The 18,333-nt window shown below is 48.9% G+C and overlaps 1 protein-coding gene and 2 pseudogenes across 1 annotated transcript; 1 reads left to right on the top strand and 2 right to left on the bottom strand.

The window, feature by feature from the left end:
* Nucleotides 1–489: 489 nt before the first annotated feature.
* LOC115323911 lies at nt 490–2,883 on the bottom strand (annotated as a pseudogene).
* Nucleotides 2,884–3,053: 170 nt separating this feature from the next.
* Nucleotides 3,054–4,972, top strand: LOC121838434 (annotated as a pseudogene).
* A 10,709-nt stretch (nt 4,973–15,681) lies between these two features.
* On the bottom strand, nt 15,682–17,362 carry LOC121838433. Its single transcript, XM_042294703.1, has 4 exons — nt 17,302–17,362; nt 16,178–17,158; nt 15,864–16,009; nt 15,682–15,747 (listed from the first exon to the last, which is right to left on the bottom strand). Exons 1-4 carry the CDS (start codon nt 17,360–17,362, stop codon nt 15,682–15,684), a joined length of 1,254 nt encoding a protein of 417 aa, XP_042150637.1.
* Nucleotides 17,363–18,333: the final 971 nt, after the last annotated feature.

Below are 18,333 nucleotides of genomic sequence, written 5' to 3'. Positions count from 1 at the left end.
TTAGGAAAAAAAAACTGAAGGCTGTCTGTACAAAAGCAGCTATAGTTTCTGAGAAAAGGAAACAACTGGGGAAAGAAAAGGCTGAACTGACTGTATCAGTTAAAGTGTTCAATGGAGACAAAATGGAAAATGCAAAGCATAGCTTGACAATTACGACAATGGTGTCTAAGCGATGTGAAAAAATGCAGTGTAAAACACATGACATCTCCAGCAAGGCTGAAACCTTAGGGCAAAAATGAAAATTGGGCAAGACATTTGGCAATGAAACAAAAATTAAGGCATGACACTGGGCGAGTAGCCAGTTATACAGTGCTTACTGCATGCTGCAGGAAATAAAAAGCGAAAACTTCACATAAAAAAAATGTTCATGGACATGTAGTAGCACTCGAAGTAGTTGTCTTCTGAAATGTCTGTCACCACACACAAAAAAGAATTCACTGAGGTTGGTTCTGATTAATGTCCTTTGATTCCTAGATACACTTGTTGAAATTAACTTAAAAGGTCCTTTAGAGTCATCACATAGCTTTTAAATCGTCCCGGCGGTCGTCGACCTGAACGCTTGCGACTCTCTTGCCGGGGAGTGGATGTGTCGGGACCTTGGCCCTGGGTTTCCGGAGGATCCAACGGGGGTGTTGGCTCACTGCCTGATGCCGATGGCACTCTCACTGGGGACGGCGCTGGCACCGGAACTGGTGCACCTTCGAAGGAGGTGCCGGAAGCTGCGCCCTCAGTGGCCGTTTCTGTGTGGCTGGAGGACCAGCTGGCTTCTGACCAGCTGCTGTCTGGCGACGTCCCAGGAGTCAGGCTCTGCTCAGAGGACTGAGCATTCTCCTCGGGCACGGGTTGCACCTCAGCAGGACCCTCGGGGAGGGGACTCCCAGCTGGAACAGGATCCTCAGGAAAAGGAGGAGGGGCCTCGGGACTCAGGCCGGAGTCAGGATGTTGACCTTCAGGGTCTGGATTGGTGGTGTCCGGGCTGGCCGGAAAGTGACGCATCGAAAAGTGATGCCTCCGGTGGGCGGACGCGAACACGGTGGGAGGGTTGCTAGGCCCCCCACGGTCGAGTCGTGGCCACCGGGGCCGACTCTCGCATACACGGTCTAGATGACCTTGCTTCTGGCAGGAGAAGCAGCGACGGTGGGCAGCCGGACAAAACTTCCTCGGGTGGCAGGGGCCACCACAGAAACGGCACCGCTCCGGAAAATCATCGGGCGGCGCGACGGTGTAGATTGTTGCTGGGAGCTCGTAGTCCGGGAGGGTGATGCCTTGAATCCTTGTAGGACCAGGCCTTGCTTGCCGATGCTGGTAGTAGTCGCGGGCAGAGACCCGCCGGCCAGCAGGAAGGGCCAGTTGTCGATGATCCCGGTCGTGCCTCGGACGGCTTCGACACACATTTGCAAAATGTCCCTCACGGCCACACGAGAAACATGTGGCTCCGGATGCTGGGCACTCATCCCGGGGGTGGCTTCGTCTGCCACAGAAAAAACAACCGTCGTCGCGAACGACACGACGCGCCCAGGGGGGAGGATCGCGTCGGCGCGCACGGAAGAACGGTCGGGAGGGAGCTCGCGACTGCCGGCGGTCGCGCTCTCGACGCGGCGGGAAAGGAGGAAAGGGCCGCTCGCGTCCCGACGAAGGAGGGGGAGGCTCGCGCCTCGGACGAGAGGAGCGAGATGGCTCGCGTGTTGACGGGGAAGGGGGAGGAGGAAGACGCTCACGCCGCGGGGAAGAAGACCCGCGGTGGCGGGGTGACTGCCCGCCATGTTGACCATTCCGGTCGCGACCGCGTCCATCTTGAATCCGATCGACCACGTGCGGCGTGTTCGGACTTGCGTCTAACGACAAGCGTCGGAAGTGATCGCAATCACGAGACGTCCGCTCGAACTGCTGCGCTAACTGGACAGCACGCTCGAGGCTAGGTGCCTTAGTTCCGTCGGACTCTCTGATTAAACGATCTTAGACTTCCGCGTTACGGATCCCCGAAATAAACATTTCTGCGACGCGGCTCTCCAACGACTCTCCGTAGTCGCAGAACGATGCTAGGCGTCTAAGCGCCCCAAGATACTCGAGGACGGTCTCTTCTGGACCCTGGACCCTCATGGCGAACTTTCTACGCTCAACTACGACGTTTTGAGCGGAAGCGAAGTGGGTATCCAAAACGGACAACAAACCCTGAAACTCATCTTGTGCCGCGTTGACGGCTGGACCCGCTAGGTTGAACGCTTCTACGACGCGATTGCCTTCATCGCCGAGAAATGAAAATAAAATCGCCCTCTTGCGTTTCGGCGGAAAATCCTCGGCGTCGATCGCCTCGAGGTAGTTGAGGAAGCCGCGCTTCCAAGTTTGCCACGGCATTGACGGTTCGCCGGGCGTGGGGAGAAATTCGGCGGGAACGCGACCCTGCGCAGCCGCCATCTTGAAAAAAGCGCCGTTCCTTGTTAAAAAAAAAATGCACGTCCCGTCTAGACGCGGGGTACGGCGGGGTTCGAAATGCGGAGAAAAAAAAAAATTATCCCATGCTCGGTCGCCAAAATGTAGTAAATTCCTCGTCGCCAAAAATGTTGTATTAATGAAAAACTCGGACACCCGTGAAAATAAAGAAGAGCAGGGCCTGCGTGGGCCTGCGGAAAACGAGGGGTCTTACATGCCGAAGAGGTGAACGGCGGGCGCCGGCGGGGCCGGGCGCGGGAGCCCCGGACGGAGAGAGACGGACGTCCGGCGACGACGGTGGCTGGGTCGTAACTCATTTATTTAACGGTCAACAACGTGGGGGTTGAGCGCCACGGGGACGCAACCCTGATAACACGGACAATGGTGTAACGGTGGCGCCATCTGGTTAGTGTGGCGAGAACTACTTAAATGAAAAAATTGAAATACTACAGGTGCTGAACCTGGGCACTCTCACTCCCAGAGGAAACGTGCGTCGTTCGGCATAAGCTCGGCGGGGGTGCCTGGCGTCGCGACGACTCCTGCTTCCGACGAATTCCGGGCTCACCAGGGAACCTCGGTTGCTGTTTGTCAATGGCCGTTCCATTTCGAACGTCCTCCTCGATTCCTGAGCCGACATCTTAGCCGCAAGCATGGCTGACTGTGACCGGCCACCACCAAACTTCCTGGACAAGGCCGGTACGCCACCGATACCGTGGAAATCGTGGCTACGAATGTTCGAGCGATACATATTGGCTACTGGCGCTCAGGAATATTCCGCCGAACGACGCCAAGCAAAGCTGCTCAACTGCCTGGGAGTCGAAGGCCAGCGCATCTATGACTCTCTACCAGCTCCCGTTGGACCGGCGCCAGCAACGTCACCGGCGGGAGACGGTCAGCAAGCCCGGCAAGCGTCTCGCGACGTGTATAGAGAGACCCTCACGGCCCTCGAGGCTGAATTTTCGCAGCCGGTCAACGAGACCCTGCAACAACTCCGGTTTCACATGAGAAAACAGCAAGAAGGAGAATCTCTGCGCGACTTTCTCTCAGCACTCCGAGCATTGGCCGTGCCGGCGAACTTCGGTGCCGACACCGAGGCCGTCATCCGCCGACAGTTCATGGTGGGTGCTGCTTCCGCAGAGATTCAAGAACGCCTGGTACTTGACGCCGCGCTGCCGTTCAGCGTGGCCTTACAGACTGTCCTTAAAGGGGCACTGACACCCCAAAGGTCGTATTCATTTTTATTGTCTAAAACGATGCAAATTATAGTCATACACACGCAAAAAAAACCGCATCGCGAAAAAAAATTTCCCCGCGCGCGCGCGCGCCTCTTTATTTTTGGCGTTTATATTTCCCGCGCTCACCTCCTTGCTTCTTTTGATCGGTGACGTCAAAATTCAGGAAATTTAGAAGCTTTGTAGGCGACCTTTCTATAACATTTAATAACGGCAATCGTAAAACATGTTTTTTAACGCAATTACGAACGCACTACGGCCTTTCTTTTTGAAATACTGAAAATAAGATTTCGGTGTGATGTCGCTTCCTGGATTTGTATGCTCCCTCGGAAACCTCGGAAAACTTGGCGGCGCTCGAGCAGAGGATTATCGGCGAGTCGGGGACGAAACCGGTTTTTTTCCCGCGCCGGCACCCTTCTATCCCGCCTGCTCGCCTCCTCCTCGCTTCGGGTCGCGGTAGCAACGGCGCTTAGCTTCACAGCGTGGAGCGGAGGTCTGATAGAAAGTCGAGTCGCAGGAGACCGCAAAATTTGACTCACTGCACTGGCGCGGATCGCGCGGGAACTTCGAATTCGGCATTTGGAAATTGTTTTTTTAATTCAGAAATACGGAATTCCCAAGTTTCAAATTTTGAGGGTAATCTCCCGGCATTGTTTTCAATCGTTTCGGATAGTAAAATAAAATATGACTTTGATGTGTCAGTGCCCCTTGTCCTTAATTTGGAACGCTCACGCCGGGAAGTTCGAGAATGGGCATCGGCAACTGCGCCAGCTGCGCCGTCGACGGCGTCGGAGGAGCACGTGACCTGCCACGTCACAGGGCGCGCAACGAGTCAACCTCAGCCGATGATGTCATCTTTGCACGAGCCGTGGCGCTCGCGCCGTGAGTCACCTGTGCGATCTCCGACGGGGCGTTCTTCAGCTGCTTCAGCCCGGTCAGTGAACGCACGCGCTTCGCGCTCGCCTAGCCAGCAGAGCTGCGTAACCTGCAGCCGTAGCGGCTATGGTGGTTTCGACCGTGACAGTCGTCAACAGAGCCCTGGACGATCGGCGTTTCGGCGTTCGGTGCGTTTCGAATCACCGCGGCGGCAACCATCTCCAAGGCGGAACTACGGCTACGGAAGAGCATGTCCCAACTGCGGTTAGGGTCAGGAACACTGCAGGGGCTATGACGTCTGCCCAGCGAGAGGTCAGCACTGCGACAACTGCGGTCGTCGGGGACATTTTTCACGCGCTTATCATGATCTTGATTTTTGCTCTTGTAAATGCGTGCATAATGTTTTTGTCATCGTTTTGTTCCTACACTCTTAAAAAAAAAAAAAAAAAGAAGGAAGGGGAAAATGTTATGTTTAGTTGTACGATCTAAATTCTTCCCTCTTTTGTTTGTTCCTTCTCTGCTGGCATCTGTGGCAGCGGCCCCTTACACCTGCACCGCTGCCGAACGGCACGCGCCAAGAGCGCGCGCTATGCTGCGCGCGCTCTGTCTGTCTGTTGGTTTGTTCGTTTCTTTTCTTCTCTTTTCTCTCTCTCTCTTTCTGCTCGAGAATTAAAACAGTTTTGCAATGTGACTCCGACTTGGCTGGTCGCTTTCTAGGCTGCCTCCACAGATAGTACTATCGATAGTCGCCTATAGAAAAACTATCGATACTCGACGATCGGAAAAATATCGTTAATCGACTATTGGAAAACTATTGTTAGTCGACAATGGTAAACCTATCGACAGTACTGTCGACAGTTTACTATCGATAGTTTTCCGACACTAGCAGTTTTCGTCGCTCCCTTTTTTTCTTTTTCTCGCTTTATTTTTTTCAAATCGGACACCAACTAGCCCAAGAACTTACCATTCCAACTTTGGTTCAGCTTTCAGTGATGACGAAGACGGGAGTTTGGGTGAAAAGAGGAGGAAGGTCAGGCGAGCGGCGGTGTGGCAATTGTGTTCGCTCTTGTAGTGGTGCAAAACTATCAATAGTACTATCGATAGTCTCCATAGCCACCAAAAATGTGACAATTGGTAGTAATAAATACTATCGATAGTTGACTATCGAAAAACTATCGATAGTACGATTCGACACACACCATTGCTGCCTTCTTACCTCATGTGGTTGCTGGGATGCGTCAATATAAATGTCACCTACATTCGTTGGCCATCATATAGTGTGAGTTATGCGCACAATATTTGTGCTCCCTGCTAGAAGACAGAGGCCTTCTACGAGATGCCCGCGCCTGGTTCATCGTTTTTTTTTCCTTCGATACCAATTTGAGGCAGGTTTGAGCGTGATAAGCCGTTTTTTTTTAAGATAGAATGTTTTGTGAAGATGTAAGTCATCCTTACATATTCAAGTCACCACTTCTCGCGCATGTGTTTTGAGCTCCTTGATCAACCGAAAATATCTATGAAACGTTCCTTCAATGGGTGCGGGAATGCATCACAGCTGTCAAGTATGCGTTTACTTTGCCACGGGCTAAACCAAAGACCTTCGAAAGCTGAAATTCGGTGACTGCGCGGGCGCAGCCTTGCAGCTCCGTAAAACCTACATCCGAGGGGCTAGGCTTGGTGAGCGCCAAAACATGGGGCAGATTACGCGATAGGAGCTGCAGCTACCTCACGAGGTCACTGCTGCCGCACCCATCGCCCGTCGCTCAGAATGCTTATCCTCTCAGAAGAAGCCGGCGCGAAAGGGACATTTCCTTTCGCCTCGCCGTGCTACAATACACGAAAGAAAGAGGGCGAGAAGGACTTTCCGCCAGGCGGTAGAATATTTCTGCTGGTCCCCCTTTAAACAGCGAAGGCTACCGGCACGAAAGTGCAGCCTTCAGAAGTGTTTTCGCGGAATGACCGCTTGCGCTAGAAATTTTTGTTTCAAAGGGAGGTTTACGCGCTAGCCCGCGCGTGTCGCTGACTGGTTGGAGCTAGGAGCACGAGGAGCGCGAGCTCATTCTACAGAACGTGCTATGAACACCAGGAATACTTCGTCTCACCTCAGCATGGACCATTGTTGGTCACACGTGCTAAAAGCGCGAGCTAATTGTTTTGGATGACGCCTCGGCGGCCACACAAGCGCTCGCGGGTGCACAAGCACCGACACAGCATCTGCGGTTCATTCGGAGGTGAAACTAAGTATGGCGCGTGATGCCCGTTAACGACCTCAGGTTAGCGGTCGTGCTGCACTAGCTACGCGTGTCTCATATACAGCGTGAACCAGTGTCGCAAATCTTGAAAGGCAGACCGACTTCACGCTGAATAATCTCTCACGAACATTTTGACCTTTGAATCGAGTGTACTCCAACTCATTGCGTGCAAACAAGCACGCGTTTGCACACAAGAGCTCCTCGCACGACGCGCGGCATGTACCCATTTCCCAAAGTGTGAAGCGTTCGGCCATGCTCCGTTCAACAGGCTGCGCCACCGCCTAAACGCGACGTCATAGACTTGGTGTAGATGGTACTCTTGTTTAATTAACGATTCACTATGGCACATCGACTGTAATTTCGCCCACATTTGCTTTGAAATAATGTTTTCATCCGAAATACTATCTATAGATTACGAATGACGAGTCACTGATCATTTATACGCCAGGCGAGCACGAGATGGCGGCCCCTCTCATTGGAAATGCACCGGTGATTTTGGCACGGGTGTTTATTTCAAATTTATAATATAAGTACTCCTGACCTGTCCTATCAAAAAGATGTTTGCTTTTTTGGCTGCAATGACAGCAGGGTTGCACAGAAGCATAAATGCATTTAAGCACGTCCCTTATTATAGGAAACATTTAATCGAGAAGCGTAATTAAGGTAAATTAACGTATGGTTATTTTGTATAAAAATAATGAAAAATTAAAACTTCTGTCATATAAGTGCACACGTCAGTACTTAGATGATTTTGTTGTTACCCATGAAGCGCGCGAGAAAGGCACCTTTTTGAGAAAACAAATGTGAAACAGATACTTTTATGAATATATTAATTAATTCATTTATGTATTGTTCGTGTTCAAACATAATAAATTATCGTTGTCCTATATATGTATGCATAATTGCGCATGGAATACCTACTATCAATGACACATTCATAGTGTCACTAAATCTTAGTTCTGTGGAGATGCCAAAACGGTATTCGGTCATATATTCCGAAACCGTTTGTAAAATCAAGAGCAGAATTAAAAAAAAAAAAAATTATGGCAGCGCTACTCTACCTAAGCCCCCCCCCCCCCCCCCTCCTCCCCCCCTTATCGTTCGCAAGGCATCCGTTCTAAAGTTCCGGGAAGCTTGTTCGTGGGCAAAACTAGGGAGCCTTCATGTGCGCACTAGCACATGAAGGCTCCCTAGTGCGCACATGAAAGCACCCTAGGCAAAACGATGTTGTTGCTTTCAAGGTTGGAGGTTTCGCGCGCAGAAAATGATGTCAGGCGATAACAGGCCGGAAATTGATTGTTGTGGTGAGCTCTTATTTCGTTCACTCTAAGTTGACAATGCGGTGAAGCTACGCGTTAGCCAACCATTCAGTGGCCTGACTCCTATCGCTTGACTTCTCTCGCCCCGCGTGTGTATGCGGAGAAGGGGTGATCATGTGGTGCGAGACTGACAGTCAAACGGTCTAACTAGGGAGCCTTCATGTGCGCTTTGCTAGGGTGATGCCATCCTTTGTAATACCACTTGCCGACAAACCAGCAGCCATTTTGTCCCTCGGCGATAATCCGTGGGGCTTATAACCCTCCCGGAAACAAGCACCTTATCTCAGAAGTTCGGGGCAGCGTTGTGGAACCCGCGGAGGGAGGATTAGCATTTTCCCCCTCGGATGGGATTACCGATGGACACAAAGGCCACTTTTCGGCGCACGGGGAAACAATGAGAGGAACAAAATGGCGGTGGACGAGGGTGTGCGAAAGGGAAACAGGCAGTTGGCATCACCCTATGCGAAGCGCACATGAAGGCACCCTAGGTCTAACAAGCACGCAGTTTCCACCGCGCTGTCAGCTTACGGGGGATAAAGTTCCCGATCCATGACTAAAGGCTTTGTGTGGCAACTCAGGACAGCGTGTGCTTCCGAAGGCGGTAATCCAGGGAATCCGGACTCAACGGGCGCCTCGCTCGTTCCTTGCGCACCTTGCACCTAGAGTGCCTTCGCACATGAAGGCTCCCTACTTGCACCCAGCTTGCACTAATGCTCCATACACGTTTGCAAGTCCGGCTTCAGGGCGCTGCCATCTTGCCTGTCTGGGGTGCGCTTGGACCAGTCATAATCCGATTACGAAGCCTTGCTAAGGCGTCGTAATCTAATTATGGCCGCTCCCGAGAGCGCACCCCACTGAGGAAGATGGCGGCGCCCTGAGACCGGACTTGCAAACATGTATACATACAAAAAAATAAAATAAATAAATAAAAAACTGGAAAAAAAATATTAACGAACTTTAGTGTCCGCAGCATGCCCATTCCACACTATCTTTTTTGTGTTTATTTATATCCCTGAAGGTTTTTCACGAAAATATTTGCGTCGTAAAAGAGCTGGTCGATCGGTGCTGGTCTGTTGTCGATTCGGTAACTAACAAACACAGGAGACCAAATTAAAGTTCACAATCTTTCTACATCATGACTTTCAGCTGGCTGGATTGGTACCAATACCGAGCATATAAATAAATGTGGCTGTCTCTAAAAGGCAAAATTATTTATCTTCTAAATTCCTCTAAATTTATTTACCCTCTAATTTCCTCTGGGTCCTCTAAATTTCCGCTTGCAACATTTCCCTCACTTCCGAAGCACTTCGATGGTGAAAACATTTTTTTGTGAATCAGATTTCTTTCGCGCACGGATCCGGCAGGCTCTGCTTCTCGGAACGCGCTGACCCACAATTCTGCACAGCCCATTTAGGGCCTTCGGACGGCACTCCAATGCGTGCTTATAGTGCCATCGGACGTAGGCACTTGAACGCTTGGCAAGAGTACCACGGCACTCTAGACACAGGCTTTTTCAAAGGCCATGCTAGATGGAGGAAGCTACCGCTAGTTACAGAACATACAGACATTTTCGCTCATTCATTTTAACTGACCTTCTGTCGTCAGTGTTTCGTACCTCGGGAACATCGAACATAAGGAGCTTAGCATACTTTTTAACATATCGTAGGGCGACATAGAGCAGTCTACGTTCTTCCCAAAATAATTTAGGTATCGCTTGCTGTGCAGAATCAACTGAACGTGAAGTGAACCCGTCAATGGCAGTTTAAATGTGGCTCTGTTGGACAGCGAAATAAGACTTTTGTAATCCACACTAATGTATCTATCTATATTTAAAGCCACTCAGATCGGCACCACAAATATCGATATCCGGAATGCTACACTGTGCTTCCGTTGTCCATTACGAACTGTTTGATGAACAGCGGAAAAGAGCAGCGGTCTTGAATGTTCCCTTATATCGAAAACCTTCCTGTCAAGGGAGCTTCGGAGAGCGAGGTTAAAACATTTAAGGATGTAGCAAACTGTGCACAGTTAAAGGTTTAATCCCCCAGAGCTTTTCTTGAACAGAGCAGAAGACTGTCCGACTCCCGCGCTTCGGAAAGTAAAAGGTAAAGATTGAAAAAAGGGTAATAGTCAAGCCAGGTTTATTTAATGACTCAAAACAAAGACCGCATAACAAGTTTGGAAATCATCGCTAACAACTTTTCCAAACGCTCTGGCTCCGTCGTTTATTTTCTCTACGGCGGTGAAAATAAGAGAGCCCCTAGTGTCACGTACCATCATACCTGGATTGCCGCCATGTATAGGTTTTTTGAACCTATACATCGCTTCGAAACGAACGCCGTGTTTAGGGCGACGTTGCATGAAATGGTCGTCACGTCGCGTATACAATAGACCTCGCGAAGCCGACCTCTTCCGTCATGGAGGGAGGTTTTCCTCTTTGCTTGCTTTTAATGCGAATGTGGAAAAAATACTTTATATATATATATATATATATATATACCTGTTTATACGATCAGTGAGGTCGGGCTCAGCAGTAACTTGAAACGACTCCCCAAAAATATAACAAGGCCCCAAAAAACATCCCTGGCCTACATAGCAACCCTAGGCATTAATGTAACGAAACATAATCGCACACGCGCGTCAGCACCCGCTCATAAACCCGTTTACAGACTGATCTATATGTTTATTGTTTGATATATCTGTGTAGCAAAAACATTATGTGCTTATTGCTTAGATAAAAGAGTGTCCCCGCTCCAATGATTTTCCTGCCGCAGGTAAGAATTAAGTTAATAAATACTGAAATATAAACCCGTCAAGGCAGGCTGTACCAACTCATTTATTAAAACATCCTTGCCCATCACCCCCCCCCCCCCAAAAAAAAAAAAGAAAGAAGCAAAAAAAAAAAAGAAAAGCGATTTGGAAAAAAAGGTTTCCCCGAGAAAACGAAAAAAATACCTGCGCCGAACAGCCTCGAACTTGCGCCGAACCCATAGTGGCGCCATCTATCGACAGCCCGTGGTATCGCGAGGAGAAACTAACCAAATACCGTTGAGAATAATACAGGAAACTCCGGGCTAAAATGGGAGACGGAAGTAGAAAGCGATCCTGGCGGTGTGGAGTGGACAACTCGCCACTTTCCCCGGAAATGAATCAAGTGGATCTGACTCACTAGAGAAATTGATAGTCTATGAAATATTCCAATTTTTTTATGGACCATGACCACAAGCTCGTGATATAGACCTTATTCACTATTAGCGCCATCTCTTGACGGCCGCGCGAACCATTGCAGCCTCAGCGCCATCTTTGAGGCTTCCCCGGCCAGCGCTTCCCTGCTGCGTAGCTGTCAGTTTGTGTTCGCTCTCCGCGTAAATCGTAACTGCTCTGGTTTTGTTTAATCTTCAAGAGTCGCGATGGCGTCTGCCGTCCCGGAATGGACCACGGACATCACCAGGCTGAAGTTCGTTGACGGCTCTTACGTAAACCGCTTTTATTCGTCGAGAACTTCATCCGACCGGCAGAGCCGGCGCAGCTACAAGTTCGTCACAGAGTCGTACGTCAATCTGCCCGACCTGCGGACGATGCCTGTTTCTACGAGGTGAGATTTTTGTGCCGTACTTATCACAGTGGCTATTTCATGTGGAAGGAGTTGTTTCTACTCACCATTTTCGTGTTCGCGATCTGCGGGAAAGCTGGTAGTCTGTGGAGAAGCGGCTTGCGTTTGAGCGCGGATAACTAACTCCGCGTTGGTATGATCGAGTCGTTTGTTTTGGCCACTTGTCGAACAAAATATAGTCACGCATGTCCTAAAAGTGAATGTTACAAAACAGCGCGATGTAAATATTAGCAGACCGTTTTTTTGTATACCGAGGCACAACTCTTTTCGGCACTAGAAACAAAGGTGCGCTCGCGCACCTTGAGTGCCGATTAAATCTGGGCGCCCGCACTCGTCACCTCGATATATGCTACCAACTCATTGCTTTCCTTCAAAGCATGCTTTGATCCTCGCCGCCGCAGGGCTATCGCGCCCTCGAGAACGACTTTCTGTATTCGTAAATCTGTATCGCGTATTGCGCTGCAGCCTTGTATTGTGGGGGATAAATACATGCTGAGCAAACACATAGCCAGGGATGCACCCCCCCGCCCCCCCCCCCCCCCCCCCCTCCCTTTCTTGCCGAAACAAAATTCTGGCTTCATGCCTGATACAAAGGTTACTCAAGCACAGAGGTCTGGACCTGTGTGCATCTTTTTGTTGCTTTTTTTTTTTTACTTTTGCATTTGTCGTTTTCTGCCACTTCGTTAGTGTATTTCGAGCTATAACTGTGCATATTTCACTAATGCCAGTATTTCTGCTGCAGCGCTGGCGAGTCACACCACTTAGTCACAGGCACCTGCTACAAGAGCCAAAAAAAGACGCAACCACCTTACAAGGTACAAATGATGTTGTCACCAGACGAGGTGCTACACACCAGCTGCAACTGCCCTGCCGGAGCAGCTGGCTACTGCAACCATACCATGGCAATCTTGCGGATGCTGGCTCTGCTAGCGGAACATGGCTACAGCAACCCACCCACTGAGCTGTCGCCGACCGAGCTGCCACAGCAATGGAGCAGACCAAGACACAGAATGGCTGCAGAAAGTGTTCTCGAGGTGAACTGGCGGCGTGTTGAAGTAAACGGGCTGTCTGATGCTCTGCCATGTAAGCTGTTTGATGTGCGCAAGAGGAAAAGGAGTGTGAACGAACAAAAGGAAGCGGTGTTGAACCTTGCACAAGACCTTTTAAGTTTGAACCCTGAAGGGTTCGGAGCAGTACTCTTAGAAGCAGAAAGTGCAGTGTTTGTGCCCACGAAGTTTGGTGCAGCTCCGGTCGGCTCTGCGATGGCTGTGCAGCTACCAGAACAGCAGCTCCGATACGAGTTCAAGACTGTGTTCACCGAACTATCAGATGAAGTGCGCACTATGTGCTCTACTGATGCAGCAGAGCTTTGCCTATTTGAAGAGAGTGAGGTGTGGCTGCCAAGTGAACGTGGTTTGACACCAATGATCTTGAAGGTAAGCGGGACGGTGAAATCTTTCATACAGACCATTTACTTTCTTCAGGAAACAAACAGACCGAACATGAGCAGCACTATACTCGGATTATACCCTCTGTGGTATTTTTGATGAGGAGTGTGTATGCACAACTTGATTCAACGCTTAGAACACAAGCTCTTATAAATTTGCCACAGAAAGTTGACCCCGAGTATACCTCATGCTCTGTGGGGCATTTCATATTGCAGGACACCACTCACCTATAGAAACCCCAACAGTACTACCAAACTTTCATACCATAAAATCCAGCAAAAGCTACTTTGACACGACGTAGGTTGGTAGTCGGGACCTTAACCCTTCTGACCGAGATATAGACAAACACATGGCTTCGACATCATGCCTCTACGGTGGTGCTGTTGTTGCCACGGTGCCTGCGCAGAAGCTTCAACAAACGCAAATCTGGTTTCTATGCTCGCGCAGTGCCCACACCAGGTGTGGGCAAACACAGGCTTGTTTGTTAACACCGTGTCGGTCTATGGCAGTGTGCAGCACCACAGGCATCTCTAAAAGCCGCATAGTCTGCGAGGTGTACTCACTTAATAAAACAACCAGAAACAGTAATGAAAAAATTTGGTGGATACAAATGTAGGCCACTTGTAGCAATATTGAGTTTTCATTCGGATTCGGGGCACACTTACTTGCCTCAACAGCAACACGTCTGAGCTCACACTTGTAGCCTCTGCTTCATTTACATTTATTGTGATGCAAATATTTTCCAAAAGCCAGGGGCAGTCATAATGAAACAAGTTTACTTTGGCTTAACACAACACAAAAAATAACAACACAGACGTTTCGCCACCTATCCGGGTGGCATAATCAGTATGCACTGGTTCCAATGGTGGGGAGAGCCAAAACCAATCCACTTTAATCAAATGGATTTGTTTTGGCTCTCCGCGCCACTGGGGCCAGTGCATACTGATAATGCCACCCGGATAGGTGGCGAAACGTCTGTTTTGTTATTTCTTGTGTTGTATTAAGCCAAAGTAAACTTATTTTATTTATTGTGATGGTGGAGTATAGTAACCATTGGCAGAGTGAATTTGCCTGCAATTTCACCTCTGCCTTTATCAAGTATGGACTATTACAAGTAATGTTGACATTTCTTTTGCAGGACATCGTTCTGACAGCTGACACAGCACGGGAGCTCGAGTTTAACACACGCCTGCAGTCCCGATGCAACCTCTGGAAGGAATGCCGTCGTTTTAGGATAACTGCCTCAGTGTTTCAGCGAATATGTGACAGGAAACAGCCCTGGAGTGATGTGTCACTGAACAACTTGCTACGGCCGAAGGATATCGGCCACGCTGCACCCGTCAAGTATGGGATTCTGAACGAGCCACGAGCAGTGGAACGCTACGAGGAGGTGATGGACCTTCTTGGGTACCAACCCCACACGCATGCTTCAGGACTGTTGGTGCCACCACAGTCCCCCTGGATTGGTGCCACGCCTGACAGATTTGTCTATTGTGCACATGAGGACACTCCGTTTGGGGTGTTGGAGGTGAAGTGCCCTTGGACGAAACGCTCAAGCACCCTAAGCAGTGCCCTCGCCGACCCCTGCTTCTACATCGAGATGGTGAACGGAAAGCCGTACTTGAAGAAAAGTACAAGTGCATACTATCAAGTGATGGGACAGATGTATTGTGCAGGACTTTCATGGGCGCATTTCGTTGTGTTCAGCAGCTCTTGGCTGATTATTACTAAGGTGAAGTTCGACCAAGCCTTCTGGGATGCGACAAAGTTGAAGCTGGACAGGTTTTATTTTAATGTTGCACTTCCGTTTTTTATGACTGAGTAATCGACACGGCAAGGCTGCTAGAAAAGTAAAGAGAAATATGATTCTTGATTTTTATTTCTACACTTCTCCAGGCTGTGTAGCAATGATAGAAATACAATTAACGACCTGAACTCTCAATAGAGTAGAGTGTTGGGAAAGTTGGTTTTGGAACTTGGAATACATTTTAGCGCTCTAAAGACAAGGACACAAAGACGAGAATCAGACACCAAAGTGTGCTGAACAGATAAAAGGGCCCACTATACTAGAAATAAATTTTAGTAGAGTAGACTGTTGGGCTAGTTGGTTTTGGAACTTGGAATACATTTTAGCGCTCAAAAGACAAGGACAACAAGACGAGAATCAGACACCAAAGTGTGCTGAACAGATAAAAGGGCCCATTATACTAGAAATAAATTCTAGTAGAGTAGACTGTTGGGCTAGTTGGTTTTCGAACTTGGGAATACATTTTGGCGCTCAAAAGACAAGGACACAAAGACTCGAATCAGACATCACAGTGCGGTTTTGGAACTTGGAATACATTTTGGCGCTCAAAAGACAAGGACACAAAGACGAGAATCGGACACCACAGTGCGCTCTGGTGTCTGATTCTCGCATTTGTGTCCTTGTCTTTTGAGTGCTAAAATGTATTACATGAACTCTCAAACCTGACAAACTAATCTTGCTTTTGTAACAGTGGAGATTGAAAATTAGAAAGTATACAACAAATGGTCCACACTTGGTTTGCAAGTGGACCAAGCGTGATTGGAAGAGCACTGTCGAATATATGAAAACATTTTATGCGCTGGATTCGTCGTTCGACGTGGATGCGAAGGGATGCTATCTCCTCTGTGAGTGCGACATCTTCCTTAGAGAGGTGTCCACCACTCACAAATGGTGGGAGGTTTAGTCGCACCCCCAGAGGCTGGAGCAAGTCACTGATCTTAAAGCCTTTGTCGGCCATGACAGAATCATTGTCATCAAAGGGCAAATCCAGAAACCCACTCTTCTTCACTAACTCTTTGTCAGAAATACACCCTGTGAAAAGGGAAGAGAGAAAGGTTATGTACCCATCCGGTGAGATGCCCACTAGTCCCTTAAGTGTGTTGGTAGATTTGTAGACAGAGTACGTCTCCGACTGGAGGACGAATGAGCTCGGTATTTCTACTTCGATTTCAGTTGCATCGATAATGACCCTCGTAGTACCGTAACACCTCTTGAACTCCTCAGGCATTCTTCTGTTGATCAGTTCTCTTGACTGCCACAAGCGCAGTTCACACAGCCTCAGGAACAAGAAGTTCACCCACGTTGAAAATATTCTACTCACTGTGCTCTGAGAGATGTTAAATCTGTTGGCCAGGTCCTTTTCGAACAAACCCAACCTTAGCTTAGCTAGAGTGAGGAAGAGTTGTTCCTCCACTGTGAGTAACGGTGGCCAACGATTCTGTGTCACTGCGTCGCTCGACGTTCCGTACTGTATGTGGCTTCCCTGCACTCCGGGGTCCAAATACTTCAACAAGGCTTGAAAAACCTTGTAGCTTGGGAGTCCAGTATAAAAAAGAAAGTCGTCGTTGCTGTTTTTTGCCTTGTCAAGGGGACTCCTCAGCTTGGCCGTCATGCTGTTGCATGATATCTTGAGCAGCTGTTTTTCTTCTTCGAGTCTGTAGTTCTTGTTCTTCACCTGTAGAAGTTCTTGCTCAAGGCAGGCAATGTGCCTTCGCAGTTTCTGCAGCTCCTTGTCCCTTTCATTTTCTGTGTTTACATTCTGTAGAGCACCTCCTGGATGTATCTGCTGTGCTTGAACGTTTTCAGTGTCGTCTTCGAGTTCCATGCTGATGTCCTCAGGGGCCTCGTCAATGGGTGCACTTGCTCTTTCGGCTTGCAGTTGTGGAGGATGGCATACCTTCTTCAGGGCTTCCCGAACCTTCGGTGCCTTCCGTTGTTTTGATGGCTTCTTAAAAGCGAAGACAGATGGTACGGCATTAGTGTGGAGCATTTTTCTGCCGTTTGCAACATTGCACACGAAATCTCTTGCAGTGAAATGTCTTGAGCAAACTTTTGCCCCTGCGAAGTTGAAAGGCGGGGCCCTCTTCACAGCAATGATCCAGTCATTTTGGAGAGATGGCGTCTTGGGAAACCCATGGAATGATACCTGCAGTTTTGAAACACAACAAGAGTATGTTAGAGCTGAAATATGCAAGTGCTGTATTTTTTTTTGTTTTCTCAAAGAGCTGAAAGACTGGACTAATGGCTACTAGAAAAATATAACTTACGTCAGCAAAATTTTGTATCTGAGAAGACATATAAAGCTCCGATCTATTCACACTTACTGTGATGCAGCGTAAGTTTAGAGCTGTAATATGTAAAACCATTCAATGTTTCTGAGCACATATTTACTCTTAGACATGCATGCTTCAGTGTCCTGATCACCGGAAGGCAGAAAATAAATATTTATTGGTGCTATGTGCGTACTTTAACACTTCTCTCCACTGTGATCAGTGAGCATAAAATCTGTTGCTTTCGTTATTTATTATGTTCTGAACGAGAAAACCGCTCCCCCAGACGAGGTTGCTGCGTGGGCAAGCGAGTACGTGCGAGCGTCAAGCGTACATATCAACACGAGCACAACAGCAACCACGCTCCGCACTCCTACTTTTATCTAATAGTAATAAAACTAATCTTTATTTTCACAAAGAGCTGGTTCTGTCCTGGACACCGTGGTCCCGGAGGACATGCGGGGCGAAGCAGAAAGGAGAAAACGCGCACGCGAGTGAGTCTGCTGGCCGGCCTCCGGGGCATGCACGTTGCGAGCGCCCACATTATCGTCTTCGCTCGCGGCAATAAAATTCAGGTGCGAAACGAGGTTATCCTTGACTAGTAGTAATACAGTATAGATTGACTTTCTTTGGTCGAAAACAAACGTAGAAACGAAGTGCGCAGAGGCGCAGATCAGGGTTAACAGAGCCAAAGCGGCCGAGCCTTGTCTACGTTGAACGACGAAGATCAGCCTCGTCTCGCGGTTACTCATGCAGCAAAGCTTAGACGAAAGCGTGGACAATCACTACGATACAGTGATGTATGAGCGGTACAGAGGCACCGTGCACCAAGGAGATGTGTTCAGACCGCGGTAGAGCCGTACAACACCCGCGTAACTGCCCTTGAGCAGCTCTGACACTGTTAGCAAAACGCTACGGTTCTCCAAAGGTTAATTGTAAGAACCAAACTCGAGATCTAAAACAATTTCTCTACGGTCCGTACCTTTTCTCCGGATGGTCCCTTGTTTCCGCGTTGCACACAGAGCGGCACACAGCAGTAGTGCGGCATCTCGGGGTTCAGCCACCGCAATAGTAGCCTCAAAGATG

This window comes from Ixodes scapularis, unplaced genomic scaffold, assembly GCF_016920785.2.
Source record: "Ixodes scapularis isolate PalLabHiFi unplaced genomic scaffold, ASM1692078v2 PGA_scaffold6__148_contigs__length_123643588, whole genome shotgun sequence".
Lineage (NCBI taxonomy): Eukaryota > Metazoa > Arthropoda > Arachnida > Ixodida > Ixodidae > Ixodes > Ixodes scapularis.
Note: the sequence above shows the minus strand (reverse complement) of the source record. Positions and strands in the feature narration are given on the sequence as shown.

Bases quoted from the DNA above. Each gene is read 5' to 3' on its own strand.
- LOC121838433 (XM_042294703.1), bottom strand. From the start codon at position 17,362: ATGTGCTCAGAAACATTGAATGGTTTTACATATTACAGCTCTAAACTT. The intron at 16,010-16,177 runs GTACTACGAGGG...CCCTTTTCACAG, and splicing joins GGAGTTCAAGAGGTGTTACG to GGTGTATTTCTGACAAAGAG. The intron at 15,748-15,863 runs GTGAGTGGTGGA...TATATTCGACAG, and splicing joins GACTAAACCTCCCACCATTT to TGCTCTTCCAATCACGCTTG.